This window comes from Nerophis lumbriciformis, linkage group LG02, assembly GCF_033978685.3.
Source record: "Nerophis lumbriciformis linkage group LG02, RoL_Nlum_v2.1, whole genome shotgun sequence".
Taxonomy (NCBI): domain Eukaryota; kingdom Metazoa; phylum Chordata; class Actinopteri; order Syngnathiformes; family Syngnathidae; genus Nerophis; species Nerophis lumbriciformis.
The window spans coordinates 72102670-72127500 of NC_084549.2; the positions used below are offsets into that span (position 1 = coordinate 72102670).

At 36.2% G+C, this 24831-nt stretch overlaps 1 protein-coding gene across 4 annotated transcripts in view; it reads left to right on the plus strand.

Moving 5' to 3' along the window:
- LOC133611410 (VPS10 domain-containing receptor SorCS1-like) overlaps positions 1 to 24831 on the plus strand; it is a 358768-nt gene that overhangs the window by 305690 nt on the left and 28247 nt on the right. For all 4 annotated transcript variants that reach the window (XM_061968164.1, XM_061968155.1, XM_061968172.1 and 1 more), the window contains 2 exons: positions 731 to 843; positions 2741 to 2875. In XM_061968164.1, the coding sequence (XP_061824148.1) occupies positions 731 to 843; positions 2741 to 2875 (248 nt within the window). The remainder of the gene's footprint in view (positions 1 to 730; positions 844 to 2740; positions 2876 to 24831) is intronic.

The window sequence follows — 24831 nt, forward strand, 5'->3', positions numbered from 1 at the left end:
GTGTCTTCTGGCCATATAGAGGATCTTTGACGAGTGTTTTTTGCAGCCACACTAAAAGTGCTACAGTGTATTTAAAAAAAAATAAAAATAAAAATAAAAATTAAAAACCAGAACAGCAAAATAGCTAAAACTAGTATGCATATATCTAAAAAAAAAAAAAAAAAGGCTTTTTTTAAAAGAAAGGTTTTCAAGCCTTTTTTAAAAGCATCCACAGTCTGTGGTTCCCTCAGGTGGTCAGGGAGAAATAGATGATCTCTGTTTAGTTTTTTCCAGTAATTTGTATAAAACAGCAGTGTCTTCTTGTCATATAGAGGATCTTTGACGAGTGTTTTTTGCAGCCACACTAAAAGTGCTACAGTGTATTAAAAAAAAATAAAAAAAAAAAAAAAAAAAAATTTAAAACCAGAACAGCAAAATAGCTAAAACTAGTATGCATATATCTAAAAAAAAAAGAAAAAAAAAAAAAGGCTTTTTTAAAAATAAGGGTTTTCAAGCCTTTTTTAAAAGCATCCACAGTCTGTGGTTCCCTCAGGTGGTCAGGGAGAAATAGATGATCTTTGTTTAGTTTTTTCCAGTAATTTGTATAAAACAGCAGTGTCTTTTTGCCATATAGAGAAGCAGCATGTCCTTAAAAACAGTAGCGCGCTGCTGTCGTTTAGAGAGGATCTTTGACTAATGACAGATGGACAGTACGAGGCGTACTTCTGCAATATTTCTGTTTGCGTTCCAGATTATTTCAAGTCGCAAATCGTGGCCTTCTCCTCGAACCTGGACGAGGCCAACCCCGGCCTGCCCGAGTGGCGCGAGGACATCGGCCGTGTGGTGAAGCGCTCCGTCATCCAGGTCAGTCCACTCCGTCATCCAGGTCAGTCCACTCCGTCATCCAGGTCAGTCCACTCCGTCATCCAGGTCAGTCCACTCCGTCATCCAGGTCAGTCCACTCCATGTTAAAAAGGCGTCCGTTTATGTAAATGAGCTGGATATAGTGGTCTCTAAATATATCCCGCCGTATAAAACATTCACTTTGACCTTCTGCCTCGTCAGATACGACCACGCTAGACGCCAGGAAGCTGACAGCAGACCTCTGGTTATTGCACAAATGCACTAAAAGCTCCTTTTTCCTCCCAAAACTGTCACATCCGACCTGCGTCTTTGTGCTGATTTGTGACAGCCAATGTTGCGTTCAGCCAGGGGTCGGCAACCAAAACGTTGAAAGAGCCGCATTGGACCAAAAATATCAAAAATAAAAGCCTTATATAAGTGTCTATATTAGCTATATTAGCCTACTATCAAAATGACTTTAAAAGTCTTATATAAGTGTTATAATGAAGACAACACATGATGTAAGTGTCTATATTAGCTATATTAGCCTACTATCAAAATGACTTTAAAAGTCTTATATAAGTGTTATAATGAAGACAACACATGATGTAAGTGTCTATATTAGCCTACTATCAAAATTACTTTAAAAATCTTATATAAGTGTTTTAATGACAACACATGATGTAAGTGTCTATATTAGCCTACTATCAAAATGACTTTAAAAATCTTATATAAGTGTTATAACGAAGACATCACATGATGTAAGTGTCTATATTAGCTATATTAGCCTACTATCAAAATGACTTTACAAGTCTTATTTAAGTGTTATGATGAAGACAACACATGATGTAAGTGTCTATATTAGTTATATTAGCCTACTATCAAAATGACTTTAAATGTCTTATATAAGTGTTATGATGAAGGCAACACGTGATGTAAGTGTCTATATTAGTTATATTAGCCTACTATCAAAATGACTTTAAAAGTCTTATATAAGTGTTATAATGAAGACAACACATGATGTAAGTGTCTATATTAGTTGTATTAGCCTACTATCAAAATGACTTTAAAAGTCTTATATAAGTGTTATGATGAAGACAACACATGATGTAAGTGTCTATATTAGCTATATTAGCCTACTATCAAAATGACTTTAAAAGTCTTATATAAGTGTTATAATGAAGACAACACATGATGTAAGTGTCTATATTAGTTATATTAGCCTACTATCAAAATGACTTTAAAAGTCTTATATAAGTGTTATAATGAAGACAACATATGATATAAGTGTCTATATTAGTTATATTAGCCTACTATCAAAATGACTTTAAAAGTCTTATATAAGTGTTATGATGAAGGCAACACAGGATGTAAGTGTCTATATTAGCCTACTATCAAAATGACTTTAAAAGTCTTATATAAGTGTTATAATGAAGACAACACATGATGTAAGTGTCTATATTAGCCTACTATCAAAATGACTTTAAAAGTCTTATATAAGTGTTATAATGAAGACAACTCATGATGTAAGTGTCTATATTAGCCTACTATCAAAATGACTTTAAAAGTCTTATATAAGTGTTATAATAAATAACACATGATGTAAGTGTCTATATTAGCTATATTAGTTGCATAAAACACGTTTTTCTGTGGCAGCGTCGGAGAAAGTTGTACATGTAAACAAACCATGGTGAGTTCAAGGACCACCAAAATTAGTAGGACAAAACAGCGTTCGCTAAATAATCTCATCAGTCAAGCATATTTAATATAAACAGTGGGATTTATAACAATTAGGAATGTTTGTGTCATGTTTGTCCTCCACAACAAGCCATATCAAAACCCTTCTACACTTATAACACGTCTACACCCGTGTCATATCTGAGATTCGGAACATGAAACATGATCGTTGTCCCTGAAGGTCACAGGGATCAGCGAGGACCAGCTGCTGGTCTCGGTGCTCCCTGGTCTGCCCACCACTGCTGAGATCTTCATCGTGCCCGAGAGGAGAACCAGAGTGGGGAGCGTGGAGGGGAGAAGGACGCATGCGGAGCAGGTACTGTCACACATGCACCTCCTTTATTTGATTTGATTGATTTTTGATTTATTTTATGTTTTTTAAATTGATTTTTTAAATTTTTCCCAACAATTCCAAGGCCCAGAAACATTCAGAATAGCAATCAACAGAGTCATTGAGAGGACACACAAACATGACACAAAACAATCCAAAAGTAGTCAAACAAAAATGAATAATATTAACAACAGTATCAATATTAATAAGAATTCCAACACTACTACTACATTCTAAATATGATTTTCAACATTCATAAATAGAGCACAAAAAAACCTGTTTACTAAATTTTTTATTTATTTTTTTAAAAATTTTTTATTAATCAGTCCAATTTTTTAAATATTTTTATTCATCAACCCAACAAAATAATACACAATAATACCATAATAATAGAATTCCAATTCCAAAACCAAACCCGGCCCAGCAACATTCAGAATAGCAATCAACAGAGTCATTGAGAGGACACACAAACATGACACAAAACAATCCAAAAGTAGTCAAACAAAAATAAATAATATTAACAACAGTATCAATATTAATAAGAATTCCAACACTACTACTACATTCTAAATATGATTTTCAACATTCATAAAAAGAGCACAAAAAAACCTGTTTACTAAATTTTTAATTTATTTTTTTAAATTTTTTATTAATCAGTCCAATTTTTTAAATATTTTTATTCATCAACCCAACAAAATAATACACAATAATACCATAATAATAGAATTCCAATTCCAAAATCAAACCCGGCCCAGCAACATTCAGAATAGCAATCAATAGAGTCATTGAGAGGACACACAAACATGACACAAAACAATCCAAAAGTAGTCAAACAAAAAATGAATAATATCAACAACAGTATCAATATTAATAAGAATTCCAACACTACTACTACATTCTAAATATGATTTTCAACATTCATAAATAGAGCACAAAAAAACCTGTTTACTTTTTATTTATTTTGTAATTATTTGTATTTTTTTTTAAATTTATCAACCCAACAAAATAATACACAATAATACCATAATAATACAATTCCAATTCCAAAACCAAAGCCGGCCCAGCAACATTCAGAATAGCAATCAACAGAGTCATTGAGAGGACACACAAACATGACACAAAACAATCCAAAAGTAGTCAAACAAAAATGAATAACATCAACAACAGTATCAATATTTATAATAATTCCAACACTACTACTACATTCTAAATATGCACAAAAAAACCTGTTTACTAAATTTTTTAATTTTTTAATTTTAATTTTTTATTAATCAGTCCAATTTTTTAAATATTTTTATTCATCAACCCAACAAAATAATACACAATAATACCATAATAATACAATTCCAATTCCAAAACCAAACCCGGCCCAGCAACATTCAGAATAGCAATCAACAGAGTCATCGAGAGGACACACAAACATGACACAAAACAATCCAAAAGTAGTCAAACAAAAATGAATAATATCAACAATGGTATCAATATTAATAAGAATTCCAACACTACTACTACATTCTAAATATGATTTTCAACATTCATAAATAGAGCACAAAAAACCCTGTTTACTAAATTTTTAATTAATTTTTTTAAATTTTTTATTAATCAGTCCAATTTTTTTAATTTTTGTATTTATCAACCCAACAAAATAATACACAATAATACCATAATAATACAATTCCAATTCCAAAACCAAACCCGGCCCAGCAACATTCAGAATAGCAATCAACAGAGTCATCGAGAGGACGCACAAACATGACACAAAACAATCCAAAAGTAGTCAAACAAAAATGAATAATATTAACAACAGTATCAATATTAATAAGAATTCCAACACTACTACTACATTCTAAATATGATTTTCAACATTCATAAATAGAGCACAAAAAAACCTGTTTACTACATTTTTTATTTATTTTTTTAAAATTTTTTTATTAATCAGTCCAATTTTTTAAATATTTTTATTCATCAACCCAACAAAATAATACACAATAATACCATAATAATAGAATTCCAATTCCAAAACCAAACCCGGCCCAGCAACATTCAGAATAGCAATCAACAGAGTCATTGAGAGGACACACAAACATGACACAAAACAATCCAAAAGTAGTCAAACAAAAATGAATAATATTAACAACAGTATCAATATTAATAAGAATTCCAACACTACTACTACATTCTAAATATGTTTTTCAACATTCATAAATAGAGCACAAAAAAAACAGTTTACTTTTTTATTTATTTATTTATTTATTTATTTTAAGTTTTATTTTTTTATCAACCCATCAAAATAATACACAATAATACCATAATAATACAATTCCAAAGCCCAGCAACATTCAGAATAGCAATCAACAGAGTCATTGAGAGGACACACAAACATGACACAAAACAATCCAAAAGTAGTCAAACAAAAATGAATAATATCAACAACAGTATCAATATTAATAAGAATTCCAACACTACTACTACATTCTAAATATGGTTTTCAACATTCATAAATAGAGCACAAAAAAATCTGTTTACTTTTTATTTATTTTGTAATTATTTGTATTTTATTTTAAATTTATCAACCCAACAAAATAATACACAATAATACCATAATAATACAATTCCAATTCCAAAACCAAACCCGGCCCAGCAACATTCAGAATAGCAATCAACAGAGTCATTGATAGGACACACAAACATGACACAAAACAATCCAAAAGTAGTCAAACAAAAATGAATAATATTAACAACAGTATCAATATTAATAAGAATTCCAACACTACTACTACATTCTAAATATGTTTTTCAACATTCATAAATAGAGCACAAAAAAACCTGTTTACTAAATGTTTTATTTATTTTTTTTATTTTTTTTTATTAATCAGTCCAATTTTTTAAATATTTTTATTCATCAACCCAACAGAATAATACACAATAATACCATAATAATAGAATTCCAATTCCAAAACCAAACCCGGCCCAGCAACATTCAGAATAGCAATCAACAGAGTCATTGAGAGGACACACAAACATGACACAAAACAATCCAAAAGTAGTCAAACAAAAATGAATAATATCAACAATAGTATCAATATTAATAATAATTCCAACACTACTACTACATTCTAAATATGATTTTCAACATTCATAAATAGAGCACATAAAAACCTGTTTACTTTTTATTTATTTTGTAATTATTTGTATTTTTTTTTAAATTTATCAACCCAACAAAATAATACACTATAATACCATAATAATACAATTCCAATTCCAAAACCAGCAACATTCAGAATAGCAATCAACAGAGTCATTGAGAGGACACACAAACATGACACAAAACAATCCAAAAGTAGTCAAACAAAAATGATTAATATCAACAACAATATCAATATTAATGAGAATTCCAACACTACTACTACATTCTAAATATGTCTTTCCACATTCATAAATAGAGCACAAAAAACAGTTTACTCTTTTATTTATTTATTTATTTATTTATTTTAAGTTTTATTTTTTTATCAACCCATCAAAATAATACACAATAATACCATAATAATACAATTGCAAAGCCCAGAAACATTCAGAATAGCAATCAACAGAGTCATTGAGAGGACACACAAACATGACACAAAACAATCCAAAAGTAGTCAAACAAAAATGATTAATATCAACAACAATATCAATATTAATGAGAATTCCAACACTACTACTACATTCTAAATATGATTTTCAACATTCATAAATAGAGCACAAAAAAAACAGTTTACTTTTTTATTTATTTATTTATTTATTTTAAGTTTTATTTTTTTATCAACCCATCAAAATAATACACAATAATACCATAATAATACAATTGCAAAGCCCAGCAACATTCAGAATAGCAATCAACAGAGTCATTGAGAGGACACACAAACATGACACAAAACAATCCAAAAGTAGTCAAACAAAAATGAATAATATCAACAATAGTATCAATATTAATAAGAATTCCAACACTACTACTACATTCTAAATATGTCTTTCCACATTCATAAATAGAGCACAAACAAACAGTTTACTCTTTTATTTATTTATTTATTTTAAGTTTTATTTTTTTATCAACCCATCAAAATAATACACACTAATACCATAATAATACAATTCCAAAGCCCAGAAACATTCAGAATAGCAATCAACAGAGTCATTGAGAGGACACACAAACATGACACAAAACAATCCAAAAGTAGTCAAACAAAAATGAATAATATCAACAACAGTATCAACATTAATAAGAATTCCAACACTACTACTACATTCTAAATATGATTTTCAACATTCATAAATAGAGCACAAAAAAACCTGTTTACTTTTTATTTATTTTGTAATTATTTGTATTTTTTTTTTTAATTTATCAACCCAACAAAATAATACACAATAATACCATAATAATACAATTCCAATTCCAAAACCAAACCCGGCCCAGCAACATTCAGAATAGCAATCAACAGAGTCATTGAGAGGACACACAAACATGACACAAAACAATCCAAAAGTAGTCAAAACAAAAATGAATAATATCAACAATAGCATCAATATTAATAATAATTCCAACAATACTACTACATTCTAAATATGATTTTCAACATTCATAAATAGAGCACAAAAAAACCTGTTTACTAAATGTTTTATTTATTTATTTTTTTATTTTTTATTAATCAATGCAATTTTTTAAATATTTTTATTCATCAACCCAACAAAATAATACACAATAATACCATAATAATATAATTCCAATTCCAAAACCAAACCCGGCCCAGCAACATTCAGAATAGCAATCAACAGAGTCATTGAGAGGACACACAAACATGACACAAAACAATCCAAAAGTAGTCAAACAAAAATGATTAATATCAACAACAATATCAATATTAATGAGAATTCCAACACTACTACTACATTCTAAATATGATTTTCAACATTCATAAATAGAGCACAAAAAACCTGTTTACTTTTTATTTATTTTGTAATTATTTGTATTTTTTTTTTTAATTTATCAACCCAACAAAATAATACACAATAATACCATAATAATACAATTCCAATTCCAAAACCAAACCCGGCCCAGCAACATTCAGAATAGCAATCAACAGAGTCATTGAGAGGACACACAAACATGACACAAAACAATCCAAAAGTAGTCAAACAAAAATGATTAATATCAACAACAATATCAATATTAATGAGAATTCCAACACTACTACTACATTCTAAATATGTCTTTCCACATTCATAAATATAGCACAAAAAAACAGTTTACTCTTTTATTTATTTATTTATTTATTTATTTTAAGTTTTATTTTTTTATCAACCCATCAAAATAATACACAATAATACCATAATAATACAATTGCAAAGCCCAGCAACATTCAGAATAGCAATCAACAGAGTCATTGAGAGGACACACAAACATGACACAAAACAATCCAAAAGTAGTCAAACAAAAAATGAATAATATCAACAACAGTATCAATATTAATGAGAATTCCAACATAGCACCTCCTTTATTTTCAACACACTCGCAGTCATTGGCATTCAAGTGTAAAAAGAAGTTAACACTAAGTCTCGACTCGAATGACAAAAGTGTGACTTGATAGAGATTTTTTTTTAGTTAATCAGGCCCATAGTCTCAACTTGGTTGATAAATGTGTGATGCAAAAGTGGATGACATTTTTTACCATTCATAATTGGCATTTAAATGCAAAAAGCTAACTATGGCAAGAGATAAGCTAGCCTCCACAACAACACGAAACGCATTTGAGTTTGTAATACACAACACTGTGATAGAACTTCTATAAGCAGCAGTTCATCCTCAGTATGTTCAGCTTCAAAAAGATAAGGCTGTGAATCCTCATTTTGGCTAAGCACTCCATTTATGTCGAAATAGTTTGTCTCCAATTTCCATATTTATAGCGTCAACATAACTTTCATCCCCCTCTCCCGGCTTCCGTCTGCTCCGACGTCTCACTCTTCCGTCGTACTCGCTTCTATAAGCAGCAGTTCATCCTCAGTATATTCAGCTTCAAAAAGATAAGGCTGTGAATCCTCATTTTGGCTAAGCACTCCATTTATGTCGAAATAGTTGTCTCCAATTTCCATTTTATAGCGTCAAAATAACTTTCCTCCCCCTCTCCCGGCTTCCGTCTTTTCCAACGTCTCACTCTTCCGTCGTGCTCGCTTCTATAAGCACCAGTTCATCCTCAGTATGTTCAGCTTCAAAAAGATAAGGCTGTGAATCCTCATTTTGGCTAAGCACTCCATTTATGTTGAAATAGTTTGTCTCCAATTTCCATATTTATAGCGTCAAAATAACTTTCATCCCCCTCTCCCGGTTTCCGTCTGCTCCGACGTCTGACCCTTCCGTCGTGCTCGCTTCTATAAGCACCAGTTCATCCTCAGTATGTTCAGCTTCAAAAAGATAAGGCTGTGAATCCTCATTTTGGCTAAGCACTCTATGAATGTCGAAATAGTTTGTCTCCAATTTCCATACTTATAGCGCCAAAATAACTTTCATCCCCCTCTCCCGGCTTCCGTCTGCTCCGACGTCTCACTCTTTCGTCGTGCTCGCTTCTACAAGCAGCAGTTCATCCTCAGTATGTTCAGCTTCAAAAAGATAAGGCTGTGAATCCTCATTTTGGCTAAGCACTCCATTTATGTCGAAATAGTTGTCTCCAATTTCCAGATTTATAGAATCAAAATAACTTTCATCCCCCTCTCCCGGCTTCCGTCTGCTCCGACGTCTCACTCTTCCGTCGTGCTCGCTTCTACAAGAAGCAGTTCATCCTCAGTATGTTCAGCTTCAAAAAGATAAGGCTGTGAATCCTCATTTTGGCTAAGCACTCCATTTATGTTGAAATAGTTTGTCTCCAATTTCCATATTTATAGCGTCAAAATAACTTTCCTCCCCCTCTCCCGGCTTCCGTCTGCTCCGACGTCTCACCCTTCTGTCGTACTCGCTTCTATAAGCAGCAGTTCATCCTCAGTATGTTCAGCTTCAAAAAGATAAGGCTGTGAATCCTCATTTTGGCTAAGCACTCCATTTATGTCGAAATAGTTTGTCTCCAATTTCCATATTTATAGCGTCAAAATAACTTTCCTCCCCCTCTCCCGGCTTCCGTCTGCTCCGACGTCTCACCCTTCTGTCGTGCTCGCTTCTATAAGCACCAGTTCATCCTCAGTATGTTCAGCTTCAAAAAGATAAGGTTGTGAATCCTCATTTTGGCTAAGCACTCCATTTATGTCGAAATAGTTTGTCTCCAATTTCCATATTTATAGCGTCAAAATAACTTTCCTCCCCCTCTCCCGGCTTCCGTCTGCTCCGTCGTCTCACCCTTCCGTCGTACTCGCTTCTATAAGCAGCAGTTCATCCTCAGTATGTTCAGCTTCAAAAAGATAAGGCTGTGAATCCTCATTTTGGCTAAGCACTCCATTTATGTCGAAATAGTTTGTCTCCAATTTCCATATTTATAGTGTCAAAATAACTTTCCTCCCCCTCTCCCGGCTTCCGTCTGCTCCAACGTCTGACCCTTCCGTCGTGCTCGCTTCTATAAGCACCAGTTCATCCTCAGTATGTTCAGCTTCAAAAAGATAAGGCTGGGAATCCTCATTTTGGCTAAGCACTCCATTTATGTTGAAATAGTTTGTCTCCAATTTCCATATTTATAGCATCAAAATAACTTTCCTCCCCCTCTCCCGGCTTCCATCTGCTCCGACGTCTCACTTTTCCGTCGTGCTCTCTTCTATAAGCAGCAGTTCATCCTCAGTATATTCAGCTTCAAAAAGATAAGGCTGTGAATCCTCATTTTGGCTAAGCACTCCATTTATGTCGAAATAGTTGTCTCCAATTTCCATTTTATAGCGTCAAAATAACTTTCCTCCCCCTCTCCCGGCTTCCGTCTGCTCCAACGTCTCACTCTTCCGTCGTGCTCGCTTCTATAAGCACCAGTTCATCCTCAGTATGTTCAGCTTCTAAAAGATAAGGCTGTGAATCCTCATTTTGGCTAAGCACTCCATTTATGTTGAAATAGTTTGTCTCCAATTTCCATATTTATAGCGTCAAAATAACTTTCCTCCCCCTCTCCCGGCTTCCGTCTGCTCCGTCGTCTCACCCTTCTGTCGTACTCGCTTCTATAAGCAGCAGTTCATCCTCAGTATGTTCAGCTTCAAAAAGATAAGGCTGTGAATCCTCATTTTGGCTAAACACTCCATTTATGTCGAAATAGTTTGTCTCCAATTTCCATATTTATAGCGTCAAAATAACTTTCCTCCCCCTCTCCCGGCTTCCGTCTGCTCCGTCGTCTCACCCTTCTGTCGTACTCGCTTCTATAAGCAGCAGTTCATCCTCAGTATGTTCAGCTTCAAAAAGATAAGGCTGTGAATCCTCATTTTGGCTAAGCACTCCATTTATGTCGAAATAGTTGTCTCCAATTTCCATATTTATAGAATCAAAATAACTTTCCTCCCCCTCTCCCGGCTTCCGTCTGCTCCGACGTCCGACCCTTCCGTCGTGCTCGCTTCTATAAGCAGCAGTTCATCCTCAGTATGTTCAGCTTCAAAAAGATAAGGCTGTGAATCCTCATTTTGGCTAAGCACTCCATTTATGTCGAAATATTTTGTCTCCAATTTCCATATTTATAGCGTCAAAATAACTTTCATCCCCCTCTCCCGGCTTCCGTCTGCTCCGTCGTCTCACCCTTCCGTCGTGCTCGCTTCTATAAGCAGCAGTTCATCCTCAGTATGTTCAGCTTCAAAAAGATACGGCTGTGAATCCTCATTTTGGCTAAGCACTCCATTTATGTCGAAATAGTTTGTCTCCAATTTCCATATTTATACCGTCAAAATAACTTTCCTCCCCCTCTCCCGGCTTCCGTCTGCTCCGTCGTCTCACCCTTCTGTCGTACTCGATTCTATAAGCAGCAGTTCATCCTCAGTATGTTCAGCTTCAAAAAGATAAGGCTGTGAATCCTCATTTTGGCTAAGCACTCTATTTATGTTGAAATAGTTTGTCTCCAATTTCCATATTTATAGCGTCAAAATAACTTTCATCCCCCTCTCCCGGCTTCCGTCTGCTCCGACGTCTCACTCTTCCGTCGTGCTCCTTTCTACAAGCAGCAGTTCATCCTCAGTATGTTCAGCTTCAAAAAGATACGGCTGTGAATCCTCAATTTGGCTAAGCACTCCATTTATGTCGAAATAGTTTGTCTCCAATTTCCATATTTATAGCGTCAAAATAACTTACCTCCCCCTCTCCCGGCTTCCGTCTGCTCCGTCGTCTCACCCTTCTGTCGTACTCGCTTCTATAAGCAGCAGTTCATCCTCAGTATGTTCAGCTTCAAAAAGATAAGGCTGTGAATCCTCATTTTGGCTAAGCACTCCATTTATGTCGAAATAGTTTGTCTCCAATTTCCATATTTATAGTGTCAAAATAACTTTCATCCCCCTCTCCCGGCTTCCGTCTGCTCCAACGTCTGACCCTTCCGTCGTGCTCGCTTCTATAAGCACCAGTTCATCCTCAGTATGTTCAGCTTCAAAAAGATAAGGCTATGAAACCTCATTTTGGCTAAGCACTCCATTAATGTCGAAATAGTTTGTCTCCAATTTCCATATTTATAGCGTCAAAATAACTTTCCTCCCCCTCTCCCGGCTTCCGTCTGCTCCGACGTCTGACCCTTCCGTCGTGCTCGCTTCTATAAGCAGCAGTTCATCCTCAGTATGTTCAGCTTCAAAAAGATAAGGCTGTGAATCCTCATTTTGGCTAAGCACTCCATTTATGTCGAAATAGTTTGTCTCCAATTTCCATATTTATAGCGTCAAAATAACTTTCCTCCCCCTCTCCCGGCTTCCGTCTGCTCCGTCGTCTCACCCTTCTGTCGTACTCGCTTCTATAAGCAGCACTTCATCCTCAGTATGTTCAGCTTCAAAAAGATAAGGCTGTGAATCCTAATTTTGGCTAAGCACTCCATTTATGTCGAAATATTTTGTCTCCAATTTCCATATTTATAGTGTCAAAATAACTTTCATCCCCCTCTCCCGGCTTTCGTCTGCTCCCACGTCTCACTTTTCCGTCGTGCTCGCTTCTATAAGCAGCAGTTTATCCTCAGTATGTTCATCTTCAAAAAGATAAGGCTGTGAATCCTCATTTTGGATAAGCACTCCATTTATGTCAAAATAGTTTGTCTCCAATTTCCATATTTATAGCGTCAAAATAACTTTCCTCCCCCTCTCCCGGCTTCCGTCTGCTCCGACGTCTCACTCTTCCGTCGTGCTCTCTTCTACAAGCAGCAGTTCATCCTCAGTATGTTCATCTTCAAAAAGATAAGGCTGTGAATCCTCATTTTGGCTAAGCACTCCATTTATGTCGAAATAGTTTGTCTCCAATTTCCATATTTATAGCGTCAAAATAACTGTCCTCCCCCTCTCCCGGCTTCCGTCTGCTCCGACGTCTCACTCTTCCGTCGTGCTCGCTTCTATAAGCAGCACTTCATCCTCAGTATGTTCAGCTTCAAAAAGATAAGGCTGTGAATCCTCATTTTGGCTAAGCACTCCATTTATGTCGAAATAGTTTGTCTCCAATTTCCATATTTATAGCGTCAAAATAACTTTCCTCCCCCTCTCCCGGCTTCCGTCTGCTCCGACGTCTCACCCTTCTGTCGTGCTCGCTTCTATAAGCAGCAGTTCATCCTCAGTATGTTCAGCTTCAAAAAGATAAGGCTGTGAATCCTCATTTTGGCTAAGCACTCCATTTATGTCGAAATAGTTTGTCTCCAATTTCCATATTTATAGCGTCAAAATAGCTTTCATCCCCCTCTCCCGGCTTCCGTCTGCTCCGACGTCCGACCCTTCCGTCGTGCTCGCTTCTATAAGCAGCAGTTCATCCTCAGTATGGTCAGCTTCAAGAAGATAAGGCTATGAATCCTCATTTTGGCTAAGCACTCCATTTATGTCGAAATAGTTTGTCTCCAATTTCCATATTTATAGCGTCAAAATAACTTTCCTCCCCCTCTCCCGGCTTCCGTCTGCTCCCACGTCTCACCCTTCCGTCGTACTCGCTTCTATAAGCAGCAGTTCATCCTCAGTATGTTCAGCTTCAAAAAGATACGGCTGTGAATCCTCATTAGTCCAAAAATAGTCGTCTTCGTTGTCTGTTACCGAGTTCCACCATGCTGCCTGCTATTGAAACTGCATAATCAAACATTTCACACACTTCCTGTCTCTTTCTGCCTTGAAAACTGACACAAGTTCTATTTATAAACAACACCCTGTGAGCCGAAGTATGGTTTGATTTAGGCAATTTGCATCGTTTTGTAGCGAGCGCCACAAAAAAGCCGGCATTTAATTGGCCGCGTCCGGCAGAGTTGAAGCTGGCTGAATATTAGAAAATACTGCTTGACGCGGTCTTCAGTGTTGGCAGACAGAACAACAGGGGGCCTCGGTAAAGGTCACACGCAACGTTTTAGGCACTAATTGGAGGAAAAACCGCATTCTGCCGAGACAAGAGGAATATATTTGAATTTAAAAGCAACTTAGTCCTCATTCAGACCCGAACTGGTGATTCCTGTGGAAGACACAGGTGTCACACTCACTTTATTTGGCCCTGGAAATAATATGTATCAATAAAGTAATGTAACTTTTATTACTAAATGTATTATTTCTGTCTATTTTGGGGGAAAAAAAAAAATGTACTCCATGTAATCGCAAATGATGTTAACTTAAATATTGTCTAATTATGCAAAAATATATGATCAAACATTCAAACATTTAAAAAAAAATAGAAATAAATACTAATAATAATGATTTCAAAGCAAGTTATCCATCAAATTGTGCAATGTAAAAGTAGCAATAGATTTCATGCTCAAATTGTGAAATTTACTGTGCTTTTTACAGCATTTTTCTGTAAATGAAAAAAAAAAAACAGTACTTTTTTTCACTGTAATAAACTGTGGTGCCGTTTTGGCATTTACAGTAAAACAAAAATGAATTGGCAGCTCAGGTGCCAAAATTTTACTGTAAAATAGCATTTTTTTTTAATTTACAGTAATAAAACAAATGTGAATTTTACAGTAAAATTCCAGCAACTGAGCTGCCTTTTCTTTTCTTTTTTACTATAAAACCAGCAGTACTGTTTTTCCATTTACAGTAATGTACACTACATTTTGAGGTGAAATTATTGCAATTTGCCTTTTTTTGTTGTTGACATTTTAGTTTTTAAAAATTCTACTAAACATTGCATTAAAAAAATTGTGTAATAATACAAACTGTATGCTAATTAAATATTGTCTAATTATGCAAAATAATGTGATCAAATATTCAAACCATTTTTAAATAGAAATAAATACTAATAATGATGATTTCAAAGCAAGTTATCCATCAAAGTGTGCAATGTAAAAGTAGCAATAGATTTCATGGTCAAATTGTGAAATTGACTGTGCTTTTTACAGCATTTTTCTCTAAATAAAAAAACCAAACTTTTTTTCACTGTAATAAACTCTGGTGCCGTTTTGGCATTTACAGTAATACACCGGAGAAAAACAAAAATGAACTGGCAGCTCAGGTGCCAAAATTTTACTATAAAATTGCATTTTTTTAATTTACAATAATAAAACAAGTGTAAATTTTACAATAATAAAACAAGTGTAAATTTTACAGTAAAATTCCGGCAACTGAGCTGCCTTTTCTTTTCTTTTTTACCATAATAACAGCAGTACTGTTTTTCCATTTACAGTAATACACACTACATTTTGAGGTGAAATTATTGCAATTTACCATATTTTTTTTGACATTTTAGCTTTTAAAAAATTGTGTAATAATACAAACTGCTTAAATATTGTCTAATTTTGCAAAAATATGTAATCAAACATTCAAACCATTTAAAAAAAAATAGAAATAAATACTAATAATAATGATTTCAAAGCAAGTTATCCATCAAAGTGTGCAATGTAAAAGTAGCAATAGATTTCATGCTCAAATTGTGAAATTTACTGTGTTTTTTACAGCATTTTTCTCTAAATAAAAAAAAACAGTACTTTTTTTACAGTAATAAACTGTGGTGCCGTTTTGGCCTTTACAGTAATACACCCAAAAAATATACACTTGTTGATTTGCGGTAAAAAAACAACTAAAAAGTAACAAACTGGCAGCTCAGTTGCCAAAATTTTACTGTACAAATTGCATATTTTTTATTTACAGTAAAAAAAAACTAATGTACATTTTACAGAAAAATTCTGGCAACAGAGATGCCTTTTTTACCATAAAAACAGCAGTACTGTTTTTCCATTTACAGTAATGTACACTACATTTTGAGGTGAAATTATTGCAATTTGCCTTTTTTTGTTGTTGACATTTTAGTTTTTAAAAATTCTCCTAAAAATTGCATTAAAAAAATTGCGTAATAATACAAACTGTATGCTAATTAAATATTGTCTAATTATGCAAAATAATGTGATCAAATATTCAAACCATTTTTAAATAGAAATAAATACTAATAATAATGATTTCAAAGCAAGTTATCCATCAAAGTGTGCAATGTAAAAGTAGCAATAGATTTCATGGTGAAATTGTGAAATTTACTGTGCTTTTTACAGCATTTTTCTCTAAATAAAAAAAACAAACTTTTTTTTACTGTAATAAACTGTGGTGCCGTTTTGGCATTTACAGTAATACACCGGAGAAAAACAAAAACTAACTGGCAGCTCAGGTGCCAAAATTTTACTGTAAAATTGTATTTTTTTTAATTTACAGTAATAAAACAAATGCAAATTTTACAGTAAAATTCCAGCAACTCAGCTGCCTTTTCTTTTCCTTTTTACCATAAAAACCAGCAGTACTGTTTTTCCATTTACAGTAATATACACTACATTTTGAGGTGAAATTATTGCAACTTACCATTTTTTTTTTTTACATTTTAGTTAAAAAAAATCTACTCAAAAAAATGCTTTAAAAATTGTGTAATAATCGAATTTCTATCATGTAAAGTGGCAACAAATATCTTTGATTTACTTGTACTATCAAATTCAGAATCCATTGATTCACCAATCTGTATTAATAATTAATTAATTATTATTTTTAATTATATTAAATTATTTTATTTTTATAAATATTATTATTATTATTATTATTATTATTATATTATTATTAAATATTATATTTTTATATATAATATTTCTTATACAATTGTACATATATATATATATATATATATATATACACAATGTTACATATATTTATATTTCATATTTGTATATTTATATTTTATATGTATAATGTTTATATATAAGTAGTTTGTATATATATTTTATATATAATATAATATATTATATATATTATATTATATAATTATTATATATTATATTATATATATATTATATTATATAATTATTTTATATTATATATATATATTCTATATATATTTTATATATATTATAATATATTATATATATTATATTATATCATTGTATATTATATATATATATATATATGTATATATTATATAAATATATTTTATATACATATGTGTATATTATATATATATATATATATATATATATATATATATATATATATATATATATATATATATATATATATATATATAAAGTTAAAGTAAAAGTTAAAGTACCAATGATTGTCACACACACACTAGGTGTGGCGAAATTATTCTATATATATATAATATACATATATATATATATATATATATATATATATATATATATATATATATATATATATATATATATATATATATATATATATCAGCGTAGAAAAATCTCACAAATATTGTTAAATTAGTAAAAATGAGCATTAATGTTTATTCATCAACATAAATAATTTTTTAAAAGATAAACACAAAATGATTAACTCCTCTGATAAGAAACTGTTGTGTACATAGTTTAATTCCTAGACTGTAATGCAGCATATGGACACCAGAGGGCAATGTCGCCCCATACACAGTAGAAAACCTACAGCTCCTACAGTTAGGTCAAATTAATACAGTGAATATTACTATTATTATACGAATATTACATTTGCTTTGGGGTATTTCAGGCTTATAAAAACTACAAATAAATCCAATAACGACGACTATTTAAAACACCCTGCATGCCATTGTTGACGTCAACCGTCGACGTCTCTCCCTTGCAAAAACAAATAACAATACCAGCAAAATTTGCTTTCCCTTTATCTCTCCGAGGGGGACGAGACCTCCTCGCGTCCTGAGTAAACACGACTCCGGGGCCGACGCTCCCGTCTCCGACCACGTTAATAGCTATTTAATTACATTGATGCATCATCTAATTGTCACCGCCGAGGAGACAAAGTGGGGCGCGAGGCCTGGATTGGGAATTAAAGTGATGTATTTATCTCAAACCTGTCTGATTACCTGGCAGGACAATAGGGTAATAAATCTTCAGTTCACTGAGCACACACACACACACACACGTGTTTGGAGAGTGTACTGTGTGTGTGCAGAAGCAGCTTATTAAAATGCGTAATAGATTTACTGACCCTGATATGCCACTGGAACAAAAAGTCATTATTCATGGACTGATGAAGCTCTAATTTTAACCAGTGGAAAGATGAAGGACGGAACTTAAATAGTCTTTTTTGTACTTGAATGACAAGAGCATTAGACATAAGATATACAGTCCTGGTCAAAAGTGTACATACACTTGTAAAGAACATCATGTCAGGTTCACACACTGATGACATCTATTAAACAAGACAAGAAGCAAGGAATCAAACAGAGACAGAATTAAATTTGGACTCAATTGAAGAGAGACATGTAACCTCTTACAGTGTCTTAGCACGCTCTGACGAAAAAGGTTTACGTCTCCTCCTTTATTTGGACACTCCCTGTTTACACAACAACATCTGCTTCCAAAGGAATGGGGAATATGTAAACAGTCATTGTTTTCGGTCACCATCCATCCATCCATCCATCTTCTTCCGCTTATCCGAGGTCGGGTCGCGGGGGCAGCAGCCTAAGCAGGGAAGCCCAGACTTCCCTCTCTCTCCCCAGCCACTTGGTCCAGCTCCTCCCGGGGGATCCCGAGGCGTTCCCAGGCCAGCCGGGAGACATAGTCTTCCCAACGTGTCCTGGGTCTTCCCCGTGGCCTCCTACCGGTCGGACGTGCCCTAAACAACTCCCTAGGGAGGCGCTCGGCTGGCATACTGACTAGATGCCCGAACCACCTCATCTGGCTCCTCTCCATGTGGAGGAGCAGCGGCTTTACTTTGAGCTCCTCCCGGATGACAGAGCTTCTCACCCTATCTCTAAGGGAGAGCCCCGCCACCCGGCGGAGGAAACTCATTTCGGCCGCTTGTACCCGTGATCTTGTCCTTTCAGTCATAACCCAAAGCTCATGACCATAGGTGAGGATGGGAACGTAGATCGACCGGTAAATTGAGAGCTTTGCCTTCCGGCTCAGCTCCTTCTTCACCACAACGGATCGATACAGCGTCCGCATTACTGAAGACGCCGCACCGATCCGCCTGTCGATCTCACGATCCACTCTTCCCTCACTCGTGAACAAGACTCCGAGGTACTTGAACTCCTCCACTTGGGGCAAGATCTCCTCCCCAACCCGGAGATGGCACTCCACCCTTTTCCGGGCGAGAACCATGGACTCGGACTTGGAGGTGCTGATTCTCATGCCAGTCGCTTCACACTCAGCTGCGAACCGATCCAGTGAGAGCTGAAGATCCTGGCCAGATGAAGCCATTAGGACCACATCATCTGCAAAAAGCAGAGACCTAATCCTGCAGCCACCAAACCAGATCCCCTCAACGCCTTGACTGCGCCTAGAAATTCTGTCCATAAAAGTTATGAACAGAATCGGTGACAAAGGTCAGCCTTGGCGGAGTCCAACCCTCACCGGAAACGTGTCCGACTTACTCCCGGCAATGCGAACCAAGCTCTGACACTGATCATACAGGGAGCGGACCGCCACAATCAGACAGTCCGAAACCCCATATTCTCTGAGCACTCCCCACAGGACTTCCCGAGGGACACGGTCGAATGCCTTCTCCAAGTCCACAAAGCACATGTAGACTGGTTGGGCAAACTCCCATGCACCCTCAAGGACCCTGCCGAGAGTATAGAGCTGGTCCACAGTTCCACGACCAGGACGAAAACCACACTGTTCCTCCTGAATCCGAGGTTCGACTATCCGTCGTAGCCTCCTCTCCAGTACACCTGAATAGACCTTACCGGGAAGGCTGAGGAGTGTGATCCCACGATAGTTAGAACACACCCTCCGGTTCCCCTTTTTAAAGAGAGGAACCACCACCCCGGTCTGCCAATCCAAAGGTACTGCCCCCGATGTCCACGCGATGCTGCAGAGTCTTGTCAACCAAGACAGCCCCACAGCATCCAGAGCCTTAAGGAACTCAGGAGCTTTTTAACTACCTCAGCAACCTCAGCCCCAGAAATAGGAGAGCCCACCACAGATTCCCCAGGCACTGCTTCCTCATAGGAAGACGTGTTGGTGGGATTGAGGAGGTCTTCAAAGTATTCCCTCCACCGATCCACAACTTCCGCAGTCGAGGTCAGCAGAACACCATCCTCACCATACACGGTGTTGGTAGTGCACTGCTTCCCCTTCCTGAGGCGGCGGATGGTGGTCCAGAATCGCTTCGAAGCCGTCCGGAAGTCGTTTTCCATGGCTTCCCCGAACTCCTCCCATGTCCGAGTTTTTGCCTCCGCGACCGCTGAAGCCGCACACCGCTTGGCCTGTCGGTACCTGTCCGCTGCCTCACATACATACATATAATCGCTGTATTTTTGAATGTGCTCAAAATGTTCAAAAAGTATTTACACTGAAATCTTTTAACCAACTTTTATTTTATGTTTTAAAACAACACATTACGCTAAAGAAAAAGATGCCTCGGGCTTGGGCTGGTCCAGGTGTTCGATGACAATAGATAACCCCCATCTCGTCTCCTCCCATCGTACACAATGGAATTTTCCAAGCCTTTGCTTGGTGTAACAAAAGACAGCTCTCATCTGTTCACTGGAACTCAGAATGGAACGTTTTTTGATAATTTACATACAATTTTTCTGACACATCATGTCATGGCTGTCTTGAGGGGGACACAGGTCCGGTGGCCATGGATGAAGTGCTGGCTGTCCAGAGTCGGGACCCGGGGTGGACCGCTCGTCTGTGCATTGGTTGGGGACATCTCTGCGCTGCTAACCCGTCTCCACTCGGGATGGTCTCCTGCTGGCCCCACTATGGGACTGGACTCTCACTATTATGTTAGATCCACTATGGACTGGACTCTCACTATTATGTTAGATCCACTATGGACTGGACTCTCACTTTTATGTTGGATCCACTATGGACTGGACTCTCACACTATTAACTAGATCCACTATGGACTGGACTCTCACACTATAAACTATATCTAGTATGGACTGGACTCTCACAATATTATGCTAGATCCACTATGGACTGGACTCTCACACTATTAACTAGATCCACTATGGACTGGACTCTCACAATATTAACTAGATCCACTATGGACTGGACTCTCACACTATAAACTATATCTAGTATGGACTGGACTCTCGCAATATTATGCTAGATCCACTATGGACCGAACTCTCACACTATTAACTAGATCCACTATGGACTGGACTCTCACACTATAAACTATATCTAGTATGGACTGGACTCTCACAATATTATGCTAGATCCACTATGGACTGGACTCTCACACTATTAACTTGATCCACTATGGACTGGACTCTCACTATTATGTTAGATCCACTATGGACTGGACTCTCACTATAATGTTAGATCCACTATGGACTGGACTCTCACACTATTAACTAGATCCACTATGGACTGAACTCTCACACTATTATGTTAGATCCACTATGGACTGGACTCTCACTATTATGTTAGATCCACAATGGACTGGACTCTCACTATTATGTTAGATCCACTATGGACTGTACTCTCACTATTATGTTAGATCCACTATGAACTGGACTCTCACTATTATGTTAGATCCACTATGGACTGGACTCTCACACTATTATGTTAGATCCACTATGGACTGGACTCTCACACTATTATGTTAGATCCACTATGGACTGGACTCTCACACTATTATGTTAGATCCACTATGGACTGGACTCTCACACTATTATGTTAGATCCACTATGGACTGGACTCTCACACTATTATGTTAGATCCACTATGGACTGGACTCTCACACTATCATGTTAGATCCACTTTCACTATGGACTGGACTCTCACACTATCATGTTAGATCCACTATGGACTGGACTCTCACACTATCATGTTAGATCCACTATGGACTGGACTCTCACTATTATGTTAGATCCACTATGGACTGGACTCTCACACTATTATGCTAGATCCACTATGGACTGGACTCTCACACTATTATGTTAGATCCACTTTGGACTGGACTCTCACACTATTATGTTAGATCCACTATGGACTGGACTCTCACACTATCATGTTAGATCCACTTTCACTATGGACTGGACTCTCACACTATCATGTTAGATCCACTATGGACTGGACTCTCACACTATCATGTTAGATCCACTATGGACTGGACTCTCACTATTATGTTAGATCCACTATGGACTGGACTCTCACACTATTATGTTAGATCCACTATGGACTGGACTCTCTCACTATTATGTTAGGTCCACTATGAACTGGACTCTCACACTATTATGTTAGATCCACTATGGACTGGACTCTCACTATTATGTTAGATCCACTATGGACTGGACTCTCACACTATTAACTAGATCCACTATGGACTGGACTCTCACTATTATGTTAGATCCACTATGGACTGGACTCTCACTATTATGTTAGATCCACTATGGACTGGACTCTCACTATTATGTTAGATCCACTATGGACTGGACTCTCACTATTATGTTAGATCCACTATGGACTGGACTCTCACACTATTATGTTAGATCCACTATGGACTGGACTCTCTCACTATTATGTTAAATCCACTATAGACTGGACTCTCACTTTTATGTTAGATCCACTATGGACTGGACTTTCACTATTATGTTAGATCCACTATGGACTGGACTCTCACTATTATGTTAGATCCACTATGGACTGGACTCTCACACTATTATGTTAGATCCACTATGGACTGGACTCTCACTATTATGTTAGATCCACTATGGACTGGACTCTCACACTATCATGTTAGATCCACTATGGACTGGACTCTCACTATTATGTTAGATCCACTATGGACTGGACTCTCACACTATTATGTTAGATCCACTATGGACTGGACTCTCACTTTTATGTTAGATCCACTATGGACTGGACTCTCACTTTTATATTAGATCCAATATGGACTGGACTCTCACTATTAGGTTACATCCACTATGGACTGGACTCTCACTTTTATGTTAGATCCACTATGGACTGAACTCTCACACTATCATGTTAGATCCACTATGGACTGGACTCTCACAATATTATGTTAGATCCACTATGGACTGGACTCTCACTATTATGTTCGATCCACTATGGACTGGACTCTCACACTATTATGTTAGATCCACTATGGACTGGACTCTCACTATTATGTTAGATCCACTATGGACTGGACTCTCACTATTATGTTCGATCCACTATGGACTGGACTCTCACACTATTATGTTAGATCCACTATGGACTGGACTCTCACTATTATGTTAAATCCACTATGGACTGGACTCTCACACTATTATGTTAGATCCACTATGGACTGGACTCTCACACTATTATGTTAGATCCACTATGGACTGGACTCTCACTATTATATTAGATCCACTATGGACTGGACTCTCACAATATTATGTTAGATCCACTATGGATTGGACTCTCACTATTATGTTAGATCCACTATGGACTGGACTCTCACACTATTATGTTAGATCCACTATGGACTGGACTTTCACACTATTATGTTAGATCCACTATGGACTGGACTCTCACACTATTAACTAGATCTAGTATGGACTGGACTCTCACAATATTATGCTAGATCCACTATGGACTGGACTCTCACACTATTAACTAGATCCACTATGGACCGAACTCTCACACTACTAACTTGATCCACTATGGACTGGACTCTCACACTATTAACTAGATCCACTATGGACTGGACTCTCACTATTATGATAGATCCACTATGGACTGGACTCTCACTATTATGTTAGATCCACTATGGACTGGACTCTCACTATTATGTTAGATCCACTATGGACTGGACTCTCACACTATTATGTTAGATCCACTATGGACTGGACTCTCACTATTATGTTAGATCCACTATGGACTGGACTCTCACACTATTAAGTTAGATCCACTATGGACTGGACTCTCACACTAATATGTTAGATCCACTATGGACTGGACTCTCACACTATTATGTTAGATCCACTATGGACTGGACTCTCACTATTATGTTAGATCCACTATGGACTGGACTCTCACTATTGTGTTAGATCTACTATGGACTGGACTCTCACACTATCATGTTTGAATCACACTATCATGTTAGATCCACTTTCACTATGGACTGGACTCTCACACTACCATGTTAGATCCACTATGGACTGGACTCTCACGCTATTATGTTAGATCCACTATGGACTGGACTCTCACACTATTATGTTAGATCCACTATGGACTGGACTCTCACACTATCATGTTTGAATCACACTATCATGTTAGATCCACTTTCACTATGGACTGGACTCTCACACTATCATGTTAGATCCACTATGGACTGGACTCTCACTATTATGTTAGATCCACTATGGACTGGACTCTCACACTATTATGTTAGATCCACTATGGACTGGACTCTCACACTATTATGTTAGATCCACTATGGACTGGACT